The sequence below is a fragment of the Oncorhynchus gorbuscha genome, linkage group LG03 (genome assembly GCF_021184085.1).
Source record: "Oncorhynchus gorbuscha isolate QuinsamMale2020 ecotype Even-year linkage group LG03, OgorEven_v1.0, whole genome shotgun sequence".
NCBI classification, from domain to species: domain Eukaryota; kingdom Metazoa; phylum Chordata; class Actinopteri; order Salmoniformes; family Salmonidae; genus Oncorhynchus; species Oncorhynchus gorbuscha.
The window spans coordinates 94,610,221-94,629,648 of NC_060175.1; the positions used below are offsets into that span (position 1 = coordinate 94,610,221).

General features: G+C 49.0%; 1 protein-coding gene across 4 annotated transcripts in view; it reads left to right on the forward strand.

The window, feature by feature from the left end:
- The window catches only part of LOC124032283 (rho guanine nucleotide exchange factor 25-like), a 113,682-nt gene extending 99,064 nt beyond the window's left edge, over positions 1–14,618 (forward strand). For 2 of the 4 annotated variants that reach the window (XM_046344552.1, XM_046344554.1), the window contains exon 16: positions 11,798–14,618. In XM_046344552.1, coding sequence (XP_046200508.1) covers positions 11,798–11,929 — 132 coding nt within the window. In that variant the 3' untranslated portion in view covers positions 11,930–14,618. The remainder of the gene's footprint in view (positions 1–11,797) is intronic. The other 2 variants (XR_006838248.1, XM_046344553.1) reach the window with 2 other exon arrangements.
- The last annotated feature ends 4,810 nt before the right edge of the window (positions 14,619–19,428 follow it).

Sequence of the window (19,428 nt, forward strand, 5' to 3'; positions counted from 1 at the left end):
TAGCAGTATGCTTAGGGTCATTGTCCTGTTGGAAGGTGAACCTCCGTCCCAGTCTCAAATCTCTGGAAGACTGAATTTCCCTGTATTTAGAGCCATCAATCATTCCTTCAATTTCTTCAATTCTGACCAGTTTCCCAGTCCCTGCCGATGAAAAACATCCCCATAGCATGATGCTGCCACCACCATGCTTCACTGGAAGGAGGGTGTTCTCGGGGTGATGAGAGGTGTTGGGTTTATGCCAGACATAGCGTTTTCATTGATGGCTAAAAAGCTACATTTTAGTCTCATCTGACCAGACTACCTTCTTCCATATGTTTGGGGAGTCTCCCACAAGCCTTTTGGCGAACCAAACCTATTTGCTTATTTTTTTCTTTAAGCAATAGCTTTTTTCTGGCCACTCTTCCATAAAGCCCAGCTTTGTGGAGTGTACGGCTTAAAGTGGTCCTATGGACAAATACTCCAATCTCCGCTGTGGATCTTTGCAGCTCCTTCAGGGTTATCTTTGGTCTCTTTGTTGCCTTTCTGATTAATGCCCTTCTTGCCTGGTCCGTGAGTTTTGGTGGGCGGCCCTTTCTTGGCAGGTTTGTTGTGGAGCCATAATCTTTCATTTTTTAAATAATGGATTTAATAGTGCTCTGTGGGATGCTCAAAGTTTAAGATATTTTTTATAACCCAACCCTAATCTGTACTTCTCCACAACTTTGTCCCTGACTTGTTTGGAGAGCTCCTTGGTCTTCATGGTGTCGCTTGCTTTGTGGTGCCCCTTGCTTAGTGGTGTTGCAGACTCTGAGGCCTTTCAGAACAGGTGTGTATATATACTGAGATCAGGTGACAGATCATGCGACACTTAAATTATGTCCACCTGTGTGAAATCTAACTAATTATGTGACTTCTGAAGGTAATTGGTTACACTAGATCTTATTTAGGGCTTCATAGCAAAGGGGGTGAATACATACAGTGGGGCAAAAAATTATTTAGTCAGCCACCAATTGTGCAAGTACTCCCACTTAAAAAGATGAGAGAGGCCTGTAATTTTCATCATAGGTACACTTCAACTATGACAGACAAAATGAGAAAAGAATCCAGGAAATCACATTGTAGGATTTTTTATGAATTTATTTGCAAATGGTGGAAAATAAGTATTTGCTCACCTACAAACAAGCAAGATTTCTGGCTCTCACAGACCTGTAACTTCTTCTTTAAGAGGCTCATCTGCCCTCCAATTGTTACCTGTATTAATGGCACCTGTTTGAACTTGTTATCAGTATAAAAGACACCAGTCCACAACCTCAAACAGTCACACTCCAAACTCCACTATGGCCAAGACCAAAGAGATGTCAAAGGACACCAGAAACAAAATTGTAGACCTGCACCAGGCTGAGAAGACTGAATCTGCAATAGGTAAGTAGCTTGGTTTGAAGAAATCAACTGTGGGAGGAATTGTTAGGAAATGGAAGACATACAAGACCACTGATAATCTCCCTCGATCTGGGGCTCCACGCAAGATCTCACCCCGTGGGGTCAAAATGATCACAAAAACAGTGAGCAAAAATCCCAGAACCACACAGGGGGACCTAGTGAATGACCTGCAGAGAGCTGGGACCAAAGTAACAAAGCCTACCATCAGTAACACACTACGCCACCAGGGACTCAAATCCTGCAGTGCCTGACGTGTCCCCCTACTTAAGCCAGTACATGTCCAGGCCCGTCTGAGGTTTGCTAGAGAGCATTTGGATGATCCAGAAGAAGATTGGGAGAATGTCATATGGTCAGATCAAACAAAAATATAATTTTTTGGTAAAAACTCAACTCGTCGTGTTTGGAGGACAAAGAATGCTGAGTTGCATCCAAAGAACACCATACCTACTGTGAAGCATGGGGGTGGAAACATCATGCTTTGGTGCTGTTTTTCTGCAAAGGGACCAGGACGACTGATCCGTGTAAAGGAAAGAATGAATGGGAATATGTACCGTGAGATTTTGAGTGAAAACCTCCTTCCATCAGCAAGGGCATTGAAGATGAAACGTGGCTGGGTCTTTCAGCATGACAAGCACACACCATACACATAGCACACACCACACACATAGCACACACCATACACATAGCACACACCAATCACATAGCACACACCACATGCATAGCACACACCACACACATAGCACACACCACACACATAGCACGCACCACACACATAGCACGCACCATACACATAGCACGCACCATACACATAGCACACACCACACGCATAGCACACACCACACGCATAGCACACACCACACACATAGCACACATAGCACACACCACACACATAGCACACACCACACACATAGCACCCACCACACACATAGCACACACCACACACATAGCACACACCACACACATAGCACACACCACACACATAGCACACACCACACACATAGCACACACCACACACATAGCACACACCATACACATAGCACACACCACACACATAGCACAAACCACACACATAGCACACACCATACACATAGCACACACCACACACTCAGCACACACCACACACATAGCACACACCATACACATAGCACACACCACACGCATAGCACGCACCATACACATAGCACACACCACACACATAGCACAGACCACACACATAGCACACACCACACACATAGCACACACCACACACATAGCACGCACCACACACAGAGCACACACCACAAACATAGCACACACCATACACATAGCACGCACCATACACATAGCACACACCACACACATAGCACACACCACACGCATAGCACACACCACACACATAGCACACATAGCACACACCACACACATAACACACACCATACACATTAGCACACACCACACACATAGCACACACCACACACATAGCACGCACCATACACATAGCACACACCACACGCATAGCACACACCACACGCATAGCACACACCATACACATAGCACGCACCATACACATAGCACACACCATACACATAGCACACACCATACACATAGCACACACCATACACATAGCACACACCACACACTCAGCACACACCACACACATAGCACACACCATACACATAGCACACACCACACACATAGCACGCACCATACACATAGCACACACCACACACATAGCACACACCACACACATAGCACACACCATACACATAGCACACACCACACACATAGCACACACCACACACATAGCACACACCACACACATAGCACGCACCACACACATAGCACACACCACACACATAGCACACACCATACACAAAGCACACACCATACACATAGCACACACCACACGCATAGCACACACCACACGCATAGCACACACCACACACATAGCACACATAGCACACACCACACACATAGCACACACCATACACATAGCACACACCACACACATAGCACACACCACACACATAGCACACACCACACATATAGCACACACCACACACATAGCACACACCACACACATAGCACACACCACACACATAGCACACACCACACACATAGCACACACCACAGACATAGCACACACCACACACATAGCACACACCACACACATAGCACGCACCACACACATAGCACACACCACACACATAGCACACACCATACACATAGCACGCACCATACACATAGCACACACCACACACATAGCACACACCACACGCATAGCACACACCACACACATAGCACACATAGCACACACCACACACATAGCACACACCATACACATAGCACACACCACACACATAGCACACACCACACACATAGCACACACCACACACATAGCACACACCACACACATAGCACACACCACACACATAGCACACACCATACACATAGCACACACCACACACATAGCACACACCACACACATAGCACACACCACACACATAGCACGCACCAAACACATAGCACACACCACACACATAGCACACACCATACACATAGCACGCACCATACACATAGCACACACCACACGCAGAGCACACACCACACGCATAGCACACACCACACACATAGCACACATAGCACACACCACACACATAGCACACACCATACACATAGCACACACCACACACATAGCACACACCACACATATAGCACACACCACACATAGCACACACCACACACATAGCACACACCACACACATAGCACACACCACACAAATAGCACACACCACACACATAGCACACACCACCCACATAGCACACACCACACAGATAGCACACACCACACACACAGCACACACCACACACATAGCACACACCATACACATAGCACACACCACACACATAGCACACATAGCACACACCACACACATAGCACACACCATACACATAGCACACACCACACACACAGCACACACCACACACATAGCACACACCATACACATAGCACACACCATACACATAGCACACACCAGACACACAGCACACACCACACACATAGCACACACCATACACATAGCACACACCATACACATAGCACACACCACACACACAGCACACACCACACACATAGCACACACCATACACATAGCACACACCACACACATAGCACACACCACACAAATAGCACACACATTTACATTTACATTTAAGTGATTTAGCAGACGCTCTTGCACGCACCACACACACAGCATGCACCACACACATAGCACACACCACACACATAGCACACACCACATACATAGCACACACCATACACATAGCACACACCACACACATAGCACACACCATACACATAGCACACACCACACACATAGCACACACCATACACATAGCACACACCATACACATAGCACACACCACACACACAGCACACACCACACACATAGCACACACCATACACATAGCACACACCACACGCATAGCACACACCATACACATAGCACACACCACACACATAGCACACACCACACACATAGCACACACCATACACATAGCACACACCACACACATAGCACACACCACACACATAGCACGCACCACACACATAGCACACACCACACACATAGCACACACCATACACATAGCACACACCACACACATAGCACACACCACACACATAGCACACACCACACATATAGCACACACCACACACATAGCACACACCACACACATAGCACACACCACACACATAGCACACACCACACAAATAGCACACACCACACACATAGCACACACCACCCACATAGCACACACCACACACATAGCACACACCACACACATAGCACACACCACACACATAGCACACACCACACACACACACCACACACATAGCACACACCACACACATAGCACACACCACACACATAGCACACACCATACACATAGCACGCACCATACACATAGCACACACCATACACATAGCACAAACCATACACATAGCACACACCATACACATAGCACACACCACACACTCAGCACACACCACACACATAGCACACACCATACACATAGCACACACCACACGCATAGCACGCACCATACACATAGCACGCACCATACACATAGCACGCACCATACACATAGCACACACCACACACTCAGCACACACCACACACATAGCACACACCATACACATAGCACACACCACACACATAGCACACACCACACACATAGCACGCACCACACACATAGCACACACCACACACATAGCACACACCATACACATAGCACGCACCATACACATAGCACACACCACACGCATAGCACACACCACACGCATAGCACACATAGTACACACCACACACATAGCACACACCATACACATAGCACACACCACACACATAGCACACACCACACATATAGCACACACCACACATATAGCACACACCACACACATAGCACACACCACACACATAGCACACACCACACACATAGCACACACCACACACATAGCACACACCACACACATAGCACACACCACACACATAGCACACACCACACACATAGCACGCACCACACACATAGCACACACCACACACATAGCACACACCATACACATAGCACGCACCATACACATAGCACACACCACACACATAGCACACACCACACGCATAGCACACACCACACACATAGCACAAATAGAACACACCACACACATAGCACACATAGCACACACCACACACATAGCACACACCATACACATAGCACACACCATACACATAGCACACACCACACAAATAGCACACACCGCACACATAGCACACACCACACACATAGCACACACCACACACATAGCACACACCATACACATAGCACGCACCATACACATAGCACACACCACACACATAGCACACACCACACGCATAGCACACACCACACACATAGCACAAATAGAACACACCACACACATAGCACACATAGCACACACCACACACATAGCACACACCATACACATAGCACACACCATACACATAGCACACACCACACAAATAGCACACACCGCACACATAGCACACACCACACACATAGCACACACCATACACATAGCACACACCACACACATAGCACACACCACACACATAGCACACACCACACATATAGCACACACCACACACATAGCACACACCACACACATAGCACACACCACACACATAGCACACACCACACACATAGCACACACCACACACATAGCACACACCACACACATAGCACGCACCACACACATAGCACACACCACACACATAGCACACACCATACACATAGCACGCACCATACACATAGCACACACCACACACATAGCACACACCACACGCATAGCACACACCACACACATAGCACACATAGCACACACCACACACATAGCACACACCATACACATAGCACACACCACACACATAGCACACACCACACACATAGCACACACCACACACATAGCACACACCACACACATAGCACACACCACACACATAGCACACACCACACACATAGCACACACCATACACATAGCACGCACCATACACATAGCACACACCATACACATAGCACACACCATACACATAGCACACACCACACACATAGCACACACACCATACACTCAGCACACACCACACACATAGCACACACCATACACATAGCACACACCACACGCATAGCACGCACCATACACATAGCACACACCACACACATAGCACACACCACACGCATAGCACACACCATACACATAGCACACACCACACGCATAGCACACACCACACACATAGCACACACCACACACATAGCACGCACCAAACACATAGCACACACCACACACATAGCACACACCACACACATAGCACACACACCATACACTCAGCACACACCACACACATAGCACACACCACACGCATAGCACACACCATACACATAGCACACACCACACACATAGCACACACCATACACATAGCACGCACCATACACATAGCACACACCATACACATAGCACACACCATACACATAGCACACACCACACACATAGCACACACACCATACACTCAGCACACACCACACACATAGCACACACCATACACATAGCACACACCACACGCATAGCACGCACCATACACATAGCACACACCACACACATAGCACACACCACACACATAGCACACACCACACACATAGCACACACCACACACATAGCACACACCGCACACATAGCACACACCACACGCATAGCACACACCATACACATAGCACACACCACACACATAGCACACACCACACACATAGCACACACCACACATATAGCACACACCACACACATAGCACACACCACACACATAGCACACACCACACACATAGCACACACCACACACATAGCACACACCACACACATAGCACACACCACACACATAGCACACACCACACACATAGCACACACCACACACCACACACATAGCACACACCACACGCATAGCACACACCATACACATAGCACACACCACACACATAGCACACACCATACACATAGCACGCACCATACACATAGCACACACCATACACATAGCACACACCATACACATAGCACACACCACACACATAGCACACACACCATACACTCAGCACACACCACACACATAGCACACACCATACACATAGCACACACCACACGCATAGCATGCACCATACACATAGCACACACCACACACATAGCACACACCACACACATAGCACACACCACACACATAGCACACACCACACACATAGCACACACCACACACATAGCACACACCACACACATAGCACGCACCACACACATAGCACACACCACACACATAGCACACACCATACACATAGCACGCACCATACACATAGCACACACCACACACATAGCACACACCACACGCATAGCACACACCACACACATAGCACAAATAGAACACACCACACACATAGCACACATAGCACACACCACACACATAGCACACACCATACACATAGCACACACCATACACATAGCACACACCACACAAATAGCACACACCGCACACATAGCACACACCACACACATAGCACACACCATACACATAGCACACACCACACACATAGCACACACCACACACATAGCACACACCACACACATAGCACACACCATACACATAGCACGCACCATACACATAGCACACACCACACACATAGCACACACCACACGCATAGCACACACCACACACATAGCACAAATAGAACACACCACACACATAGCACACATAGCACACACCACACACATAGCACACACCATACACATAGCACACACCATACACATAGCACACACCACACAAATAGCACACACCGCACACATAGCACACACCACACACATAGCACACACCATACACATAGCACACACCACACACATAGCACACACCACACACATAGCACACACCACACATATAGCACACACCACACACATAGCACACACCACACACATAGCACACACCACACACATAGCACACACCACACACATAGCACACACCACACACATAGCACACACCACACACATAGCACGCACCACACACATAGCACACACCACACACATAGCACACACCACACACATAGCACGCACCAAACACATAGCACACACCACACACATAGCACACACCATACACATAGCACGCACCATACACATAGCACACACCACACGCATAGCACACACCACACGCATAGCACACACCACACACATAGCACACATAGCACACACCACACACATAGCACACACCATACACATAGCACACACCACACACATAGCACACACCACACATATAGCACACACCACACACATAGCACACACCACACACATAGCACACACCACATACATAGCACACACCACACAAATAGCACACACCACACACATAGCACACACCACCCACATAGCACACACCACACAGATAGCACACACCACACACACAGCACACACCACACACATAGCACACACCATACACATAGCACACACCACACACATAGCACACATAGCACACACCACACACATAGCACACACCATACACATAGCACACACCACACACATAGCACACACCACACACATAGCACACACCACACACATAGCACACACCATACACATAGCACACACCACACACACAGCACACACCACACACATAGCACACACCATACACATAGCACACACCATACACATAGCACACACCACACACACAGCACACACCACACACATAGCACACACCATACACATAGCACACACCACACACATAGCACACACCACACAAATAGCACACACCACACACATAGCACACACCTCCCACATAGCACACACCACCCACATAGCACACACCACACACACAGCACACATCATACACATAGCACACACCATACACATAGCACACACCACACACATAGCACACACCACACACATAGCACACACCACATACACAGCACGCACCACACACATAGCACACACCACACACATAGCACATACCCCACACAGCACACACCACACACATAGCACACACCCCACACATAGCACACACCACATACACAGCACGCACCACACACACAGCACGCACCACACACATAGCACACACCACACACATAGCACACAACACATACGTAGCACACACCATACACATAGCACACACCACACACATAGCACACACCATACACATAGCACACACCACACACATAGCACACACCACACACATAGAACATACCCCACACAGCACACACCACACACATAGCACACACCACACACATAGCACGCACCACACACATAGCACACACCATACACATAGCACACACCACACACATAGCACACACCACACACATAGCACACACCATACACATAGCACACACCACACACATAGCACACACCACACACATAGCACGCACCACACACATAGCACACACCACACACATAGCCCACACCATACACATAGCACACACCACACACATAGCACACACCACACACATAGCACACACCACACATATAGCACACACCACACACATAGCACACACCACACACATAGCACACACCACACACATAGCACACACCACACAAATAGCACACACCACACACATAGCACACACCACCCACATAGCACACACCACACACATAGCACACACCACACACACAGCACACACCACACACATAGCACACACCATACACATAGCACACACCACACACATAGCACACATAGCACACACCACACACATAGCACACACCATACACATAGCACACACCACACACATAGCACACACCACACACATAGCACACACCACACACATAGCACACACCACATACACAGCATGCACCACACACATAGCACACACCACACACATAGCACACACCATACACATAGCACACACCACACACATAGCACACACCATACACATAGCACACACCACACACATAGCACAAACCATACACATAGCACACACCACACAAATAGCACACACCGCACACATAGCACACACCATACACATAGCACACACCACACACATAGCACACACCACACACGTAGAAGCAATCTGCATCAAAATGAGAGGAAGGCTACTACTCCCCCTGTTGGCCAGAAACAGAAAACAGAATTATTCTTCAGAATGAAAGCGCATTGGGAATATTGTAGAGGTGTTTTGTCTGAAACAATATGAAGAACCACAGATTGGAGGTGTGTTGCTGTACACTAATTGCTCTATTTAGCCACATCTCATTATCATCATCCTTCTCTCCTTTCAGACTGGGGAACAATAACGCTAGATAGGTATCCTGTTGTTGACCACTGTTGAGTGTCTCAGACCAACCATGAACCACACAACCCTCTGTCTTCACTAATACAGACCATCTCTGCTGCTTGTACTTAGTGAGTGGTGCCGACAGACTAACATTGGTTCTGACTAGCTGGTTTGTTGTTCTATGTATTTCCTCGGGGCTGCATGGGGCCTATGGGTACATAACAAACAGGAAAGAGGCTGACCCAGAGAAGCAAGTCCGAAAGTCAGAGATGCCTATCAATGGCCTAATTGTTCTCTCTCATGGCGGAATTTCCGCATTGTGTTGTTGTGACTGATATTGTTAACAGAAGAATAAAAAAACAAAAATGGTTGTTGCTGATATGGTGACTCATTTGCTAAGCATCTTAGTTCTTTAACATTTCCCCTGAACAGATTTTCTGACATCTAGATTTCTACCACAATGGCTATAGTAAGGCATATGCATCTGTTCAAGAGAAAAACAACATTAACCTAGTACTAGTTATTTAGGTTACATTTCATTCAATCTATCAGCATTTCATGTAAAAACATATTTTAATCTGAGTGTCCTCCTCTCCCCCAGCAGAGAGCAGGAGAGGGCTGCCGTAGCAGAGCGCTGCCTGGTGACGCTGGACCTCCTCCTGTATCCATCTCTGGTCCCTCGGCTGGCCGGCGCTCCAGCAACCTGGCCCAGCTCAATGAAGATGACCTATGAACCGTGACCGATAGGAGGAAAACTGAGAGGTCATGGACGTCCACAGCTAGTGCAGAGAGAAGCAGGGGGATCTCATCTAGGCCTAACGTCTGTTGATGCTATTGTAACTTTCGGGAACTTTTGAAGATGGATGGATGACTCTCTTTATGGAGCAAGGACTAGATGGATGGATGACTCTCTTTATGGAGCAAGGACTAGATGGATGGATGACTCTCTTTATGGAGCAAGGACTAGATGGATGGATGACTCTCTTTATGGAGCAAGGACTAGATGGATGGATGACTCTCTTTATGGAGCAAGGACTAGATGGATGGATGACTCTCTTTATGGAGCAAGGACTAGATGGATGGATGACTCTCTTTATGGAGCAAGGACTAGATGGATGGATGACTCTCTTTATGGAGCAAGGACTAGATGGATGGATGACTCTCTTTATGGAGCAAGGACTAGATGGAGGCTGCTTTTTCAGACTGTTACAGGATGCTTCACTGGCATCATGACAAAAATATCCCAGGATTCTAATGGAATATACAGTATGGGCTGAAATGATAAACAGTCATTAGATCATTGATCATGTGATGCCAGGTTGAAGACGTGTAGCAGCCAGACAGATGATGCGATGGCTGACTGTATGAAGAAAACTCTATGGACATCACGTATTATGGGGACTGATGACCTTGCTTGTTTTATTGTTAAGATAATTTCTATACAGTATCTATTGTACTGTCTTTCTACAAGCCAGGGGATTTCTTCACAGGGAAATGCCATGGGGGGTTACTGGAGAAGTGTGTACATACTGCATGTCTGTAAAATGCGTTTGTGCGTGTGTACAGGATAGGCGGTCGCTCTTCTTGTGCCAACATGCAGATTAAAGAACTCCATCCTGAAGAGAAAAGGAGTGTAGATCTGAACGACTCTTTCTCTCAGCTCTCTCACCCTGCTGGATTCTTCTATCCCTCCTTTATAAAGACAACTATTTGTATTTTCAGGCCATTGTTGAAACATGTCATCATTCCTCCACTCAACGGGGCCTACAGTACACTATGTTGCTGTAGTAGACATTGAGGAGAGAGGGGATGCCAGCTAGATTAATACATTTGATCTGTAAATATGTAGAGGTTTGGATTCATCTGTTATAGAAAATAGCTTTTCTGCTCCTGCCGCAGTGTTTGAAAAAAGACGAGAATGAGAGGACTCCCATGTTCTCTTTTTCTGTTTGACCGAAGCTGGCTCTTGTTTGATCTGAATATTCCATAATACAAAGGAGCGAGGGAGCCCCCTGGAGGCACTCTGCAGGAGTGGCATCACTCAGACTCAGTCTTTCCTCAGATTCAGATACAGATGGATTCCTAGGTAAGTTCTCAATTACATACTCCTCACATCCTCTCTCCTCATCTCCTTCTCAAACCCCATTGGAGGAAATGGTCAGAGGGAAGGGACCTCTGGCTTTCAAATCCAATTTGTTTTGAGAAGGAGAAGAAGAGAGAGGACGAAAGGAGTATGTAATTGAGGTCTTCCCCTTGTGTCCTTTGCTCCCATCCTTTCGCTAAACGTCAGAGAGAAAGGGGAGGATTATAGGAGATGAGGAGAGGATGGGAGGAGAGGAAGGAATCGAGCCAGGACTATGAAGAGGTGGCCAGAGAAATGGCCATACCAATGCTTGGGGATAGAAAGCAACTGATTTTTCAAATGTATATTTTCTTGACGTCCTCTAGGTACGTCCTCTAGGTACGTCCTCTAGGTACGTCCTCTAGGTACGTCCTCTAGGTACGTCCTCTAGGTACGTCCTCTAGGTACGTCCTCGGAGACATTCATGGGTTGTGTTGAAATATGAAATAAGATGTCACACAGTCGTCTGTCAGTTAAGTCCAATGTTGATGTGCCACAGCTTTCTGCTGTATTTAATCATCTGGCTTTTGCTAATGCACACTACTGCACACCATACTGTTGGCTCGGGCTTACATCTCCTCTTCTAGATAAAGGAGGACAGTTTAGAGACCGCTAACTACTTGGGTTATTGTGTCAGTTGACATTATGGATAAAAAGTTCTGCCTCCTCTGTCCACATCAAAATGAGATGTGTGGCAAAACGGACGTTTTTCAGACGGCAAATACTTCAGTTCGTATCGTGTCACTACAATATTATTACCAACTGTTGTGTTTAACACATCAAATACATGTGATGTTGTGTATTTCAACGCCCAACCTTTCCTCCTATTAATCAAAGCAAATGACTGTAAACAGAGATGATAACAGAAGAGTCTGACATTTAGCATGTCTGCTTTTGGTTAATTCCTCTCTGTGACCAGTAAGGCTTCCACATCCAGATAGTAGCCTAATAAGACCTCTGCACCAAAGATCAATGGCTTCGAGTTGCAATGCCACCTCTAGCTAAATCTATTTCAAATATCAGCACGGAGGAGAGCCCTACCGCATTCAGAACACCATCTCATATTAACCCAGAGTACTCTATGACTACGGGGTGCCGTTTGTAAAGTTAAACAGTGAAGACTGTCATATTTCAATGGCAATTTTTGATCTAGCATTTTGTGCATGTGACTTAAATATGAAGGAATACCCGTCCTGACATGAATATAGACCAAAGAGAGGAAATATGGGTTATAAAGATGACATATTTGACGGAATAGAAACTGTTGTATTATATTAAATAAAATGAACTTTTTAATTAAGATTGGCCTATTTTATGTATTTTCTGAAGGTATATCCCTCTAACATTGAGATACTCCTGATATACTCCTGATATATATATTTCCATATATATTCAGATTATTAATACATGGGTATTACAACCGAATCCGTTCAAAATATTGAAGAGGAGTGGGACAACATTCCACATTCAACAGCCTGATCAACTCTATATGATGGAGATGGGTCGCGCTACATCAGGCAAATGGTGGCCACACCAGATACTGACTGGTTTTCTGATCCACGTCCCTACTTTTTTTTAAAAAGGTATCAATGACCAACAGATGCATATCTGTATTCCCAGTCATGTGAAATCCATAGATTAGGACCTAATTTATTTATTTTAATTGATTGATTTTAACTTGACTTTAACTCAGTAAAATCTTAGAAATTGTTGCATGTTGTGTATACATTTTTGTTCAGTGTATATCCGAATGTAACAATTAATGTCAGTCTCAGTTTGTCTCTTTATTCTAAATCTAAAAGGAACGATGACCTAGCCCTGTGTAACGCTTCTCGTTGGTGGAAGGAGAGGAGGACCAAAATGCAGCCTGGTAAATGTTCATCATGTTTTAATTGAACAAACTGAACACTACACAAAATAATAACAAAGAGAAAATGAAAACAGTTCTGCCAGGTGAACAGACACTAAACAGAAATTAAACACCCACAACCAAAATGGGGAAAACAGGCTACCTAAGTAGGATTCTCAATCAGAGACAACTAACGACACCTGCCTCTGATTGAGAACCATACTAGGCCGAACACATAGAAATATAACAACCTAGAAAAAGGAACATAGACTACCCACCCCAAATCACGCACTGACCAACCTAACACAAAGACATAAGAAATGAACTAAGGTCAGAACGTGACAGTACCCCCCCAAAGGTGCGGACTCCGGCTGCAAAACCTGAACCTGTAGGGGAGGGTCTGGGTGGGCGTCTGTCCGCGGTGGCGGCTCTGGCGCGGGACGTGGACCCCACTCCACCATAGTCTTTGTTTGCCCGCTTAAGTGGCGCCTTTGGAGCGGTGACCCTCGCCGCCAACCTCGGACTGGGGACCCTTGCAGCGGGCCCCGAATAGATGGGAGACTCCGGCAGTGCCTGACAGGCGGGAGATTCCGGCAGCGCCGTAGTGAAGTGTGACTCCAGCAGCGCTGTAGTGAAGGGCGACTCCGGCAGCGCCGTAGTGACGGGCGGCTCTGGCAGCTCCTGACTGACGGGCAGCTCTGGCAGCTCAGGACAGACGGGCGGCTCTGGCAGCTCAGGACAGACGTGCGGCTCTGGCAGCTCAGGACAGACGGCGGCTCTGGCCTGGAGAGAGAACCTGGAGGGAGGAGACGGAGAGACAGCCTAGTGCGTGGGGCTGCCACAGGACCCACCAGGCTGGGGAGACCTACAGGAGGCCTGGTGCGTGGAGGAGGAACCGGATGGACCGGGCTGTGGTGGAGCTCTGGTGCGCAGCCTTGGCACCACTCCTCCAGGCTGGATGACCACTTTAGCCCGGACCCTCCAGAGTGCAGGAATAGATTGAACCGGGCTGTGGGTGAGCACTGGAGATCTGGTGCATACCACTCGCACCTTTCGCTTAGGCTCAATACCCACATTCGCCCGGCATGGGCGGAGCGCAGGCATAGGACGCACTGCACCCTCCCAGCGCCCCGGAGACACAGCACGCAGTGCCGGCACAGGATACCCTGGGCCGAAACGGTGTACCGGAGACCAAACACGCTGGGCCGGCACAACACACCCTGGCTGGATGCCCACTCTCGCATGGCACTTGCGGGGTGCTGGCCGATAGCGCACCGGGCTATGAGCGTGTACTGGCGACACCGTGTGCTTGACTGCATAACACAGTGCCTGACCAGTACTGTGCTTCTTCCGGTAAGCACGGGGAGTTGGCTCAGGTCTATCGCCTGACTCCGCCAATCTCCCTGTGTTCCCCCGCCAATGTTTTGGGGCTGCCTCTCATGCCTGTTGCGTTGCCTTACCTCATATCGCCGCTGCCCAGCTCTCGCTGCCTCCAGTTCTTCCTTGGGGCGGCGATATTCCCCAGCTTGTGCCCAGGGTCCCTTGCATTCCAGTATCTCCTCCCAAGTCCAGAACCCTCTGCTCCAGGTTACCACGCTGCTTGGTCCTTTATTGGTGGGTAGTTCTGTAACGGTTTTCCTCCTCTTTTGAGGAGGAGTAGGAAAGATCGGACCAATGCACAGCGTGGTAAGTGTCCATATTTTAATTAAAGAAAACCGAACCAAAAGAACAAGAGAATTTTTTTTAAACCGAAACAGTTCTGTATGGCAAAACACAGACACAGAAAACAACTACCCACAAATCATAGTGGGAAAACAGGCTGCCTAAGCATGGTTCTCAATCAGAGACAACGATAAACAGCTGCCTATGATCGGGAACCATACCAGGCCAAACACAGAAATACAAAAACATAGAACAACACATAGAATACCCACCCCAACTCACGCCCTGACCAAACTAAAATAGAGACATAAAAAAGGAACTAAGGTCAGGACGTGACAGTAACACGGCTGTGATGTAGAATATAGGGGCTGGGGGCAATTGGGAGGAGGGTAATGGGAGAGAAAGCCCCTTAAAATTGAGAGGGTAAGGCTGGGGGAGAGGGGAGGCTGTGAGTTAGAAAGAGGTGAGAGGGGGGGTGAGGCTTGGGGAGAGGGTGAAGCTGGGAGCTAGAGTGGGGGGATGAAGAGGGAAAATCAAAGGGCTTTCCTGTCACCACTGGGGTGGTCTAAGCAACAGGGGGTCTGAGCAACAGGGGTCCCATTCAAAGGAGGAGTCCTGTCGAGTGGAGGGCCAGTGCATCTGTTGACTCAATCTCCTCAATATAGAGAAAGTAAACAGCCATTAAAGCCACATGATTGTGAACTTGATTGCAGAAGGCGAAACAACTTCCCCTGAACCCCCCCCCCCCCCCCCCCCCCAACTGCACTCAAACAGCCCACGTCCCCCCCCCAACTGCACTCAAACAGCCCCCGTCCCCCCCAACTGCACTCAAACAGCCCCCGTCCCCCCAACTGCACTCAAACAGCCCCCCCCAACTGCACTCAAACAGCCCCCCTACTGCACTCAAACAGCCCCCCCCAACTGCACTCAAACAGCCCCCCCCCCCTACTGCACTCAAACAGCCCCCGTCCCCCCTACTGCACTCAAACAGCCCCCGTCCCCCCCAACTGCACTCAAACAGCCCCCCAACTGCACTCAAACAGCCCCCCCCAACTGCACTCAAACAGCCCCCCCCCCAACTGCACTCAAACAGCCCCCCCCCCCCCAACTGCACTCAAACAGCCCCCCCCCCAACTGCACTCAAACAGCCCCCCCCCCCCCCCAACTGCACTCAAACAGCCCCCGTCCCCCCACCAAACTACTCCCTGAACCCCCCCCCCCCCAACTGCACTCAAACAGCCCCCCCCCCAACTGCACTCAAACAGCCCCCCCCACCAAACTACTCCCTGAACCCCCCAACTGCACTCAAACAGCCCCCGTCCCCCCACCAAACTACTCCCTGAACCCCCCCCCCCAACTGCACTCAAACAGCCCCCGTCCCCCCACCAAACTACTCCCTGAACCCCCCCAACTGCACTCAAACAGCCCCCGTCCCCCACCAAACTACTCCCTGAACCCCCCCCAACTGCACTCAAACAGCCCCCGTCCCCCACCAAACTACTCCCTGAACCCCCCCCAACTGCACTCAAACAGCCCCCGTCCCCCACCAAACTACTCCCTGAACCCCCCAACTGCACTCAAACAGCCCCCGTCCCCCCACCAAACTACTCCCTGAACCCCCCCAACTGCACTCAAACAGCCCCCGTCCCCCACCAAACTACTCCCTGAACCCCCCAACTGCACTCAAACAGCCCCCGTCCCCCACCAAACTACTCCCTGAACCCCCCAACTGCACTCAAACAGCCCCCGTCCCCCCACCAAACTACTCCCTGAACCCCCCCAACTGCACTCAAACAGCCCCCGTCCCCCACCAAACTACTCCCTGAACCCCCCCAACTGCACTCAAACAGCCCCCGTCCCCCACCAAACTACTCCCTGAACCCCCCCCCCCAACTGCACTCAAACAGCCCCCGTCCCCCCAACTGCACTCAAACAGCCCCCGTCCCCCCCAACTGCACTCAAACAGCCCCCCACCCCCCAACTGCACTCAAACAGCCCCGTCCCCCCAACTGCACTCAAACAGCCCCCGTCCCCCCCCAACTGCACTCAAACAGCCCCCGTCCCCCCAACTGCACTCAAACAGCCCCCGTCCCCCACCAAACTACTCCCTGAACAGCCCCTTGTCCCCTATACCAAACTGCCCCCAAACAGCCCCCCGTCCCCCCACCAAACTACTCCCTGAACAGCCCCTTGTCCCCTATACCAAACTGCCCCCAAACAGCCCCCCGTCCCCCCACCAAACTACTCCCTGAACAGCCCCTTGTCCCCTATACCAAACTGCCCCCAAACAGCCCCCCGTCCCCCCACCAAACTACTCCCTGAACAGCCCCTTGTCCCCTATACCAAACTGCCCCCAAACAGCCCCCGTCCCCCACCAAACTACTCCCTGAACAGCCCCTTGTCCCCTATACCAAACTGCCCCCAAACAGCCCCCACTCCCCCACCAAACTACTCCCTGAACAGCCCCTTGTCCCCTATACCAAACTGCCCCCAAACAGCCCCCACTCCCCCACCAAACTGCCCCCAAACATTCCTTCACACTTCAATGATAGAATACTGAAATTCACACAATACTAGTATTAGGTGGAAGTAGGCATAG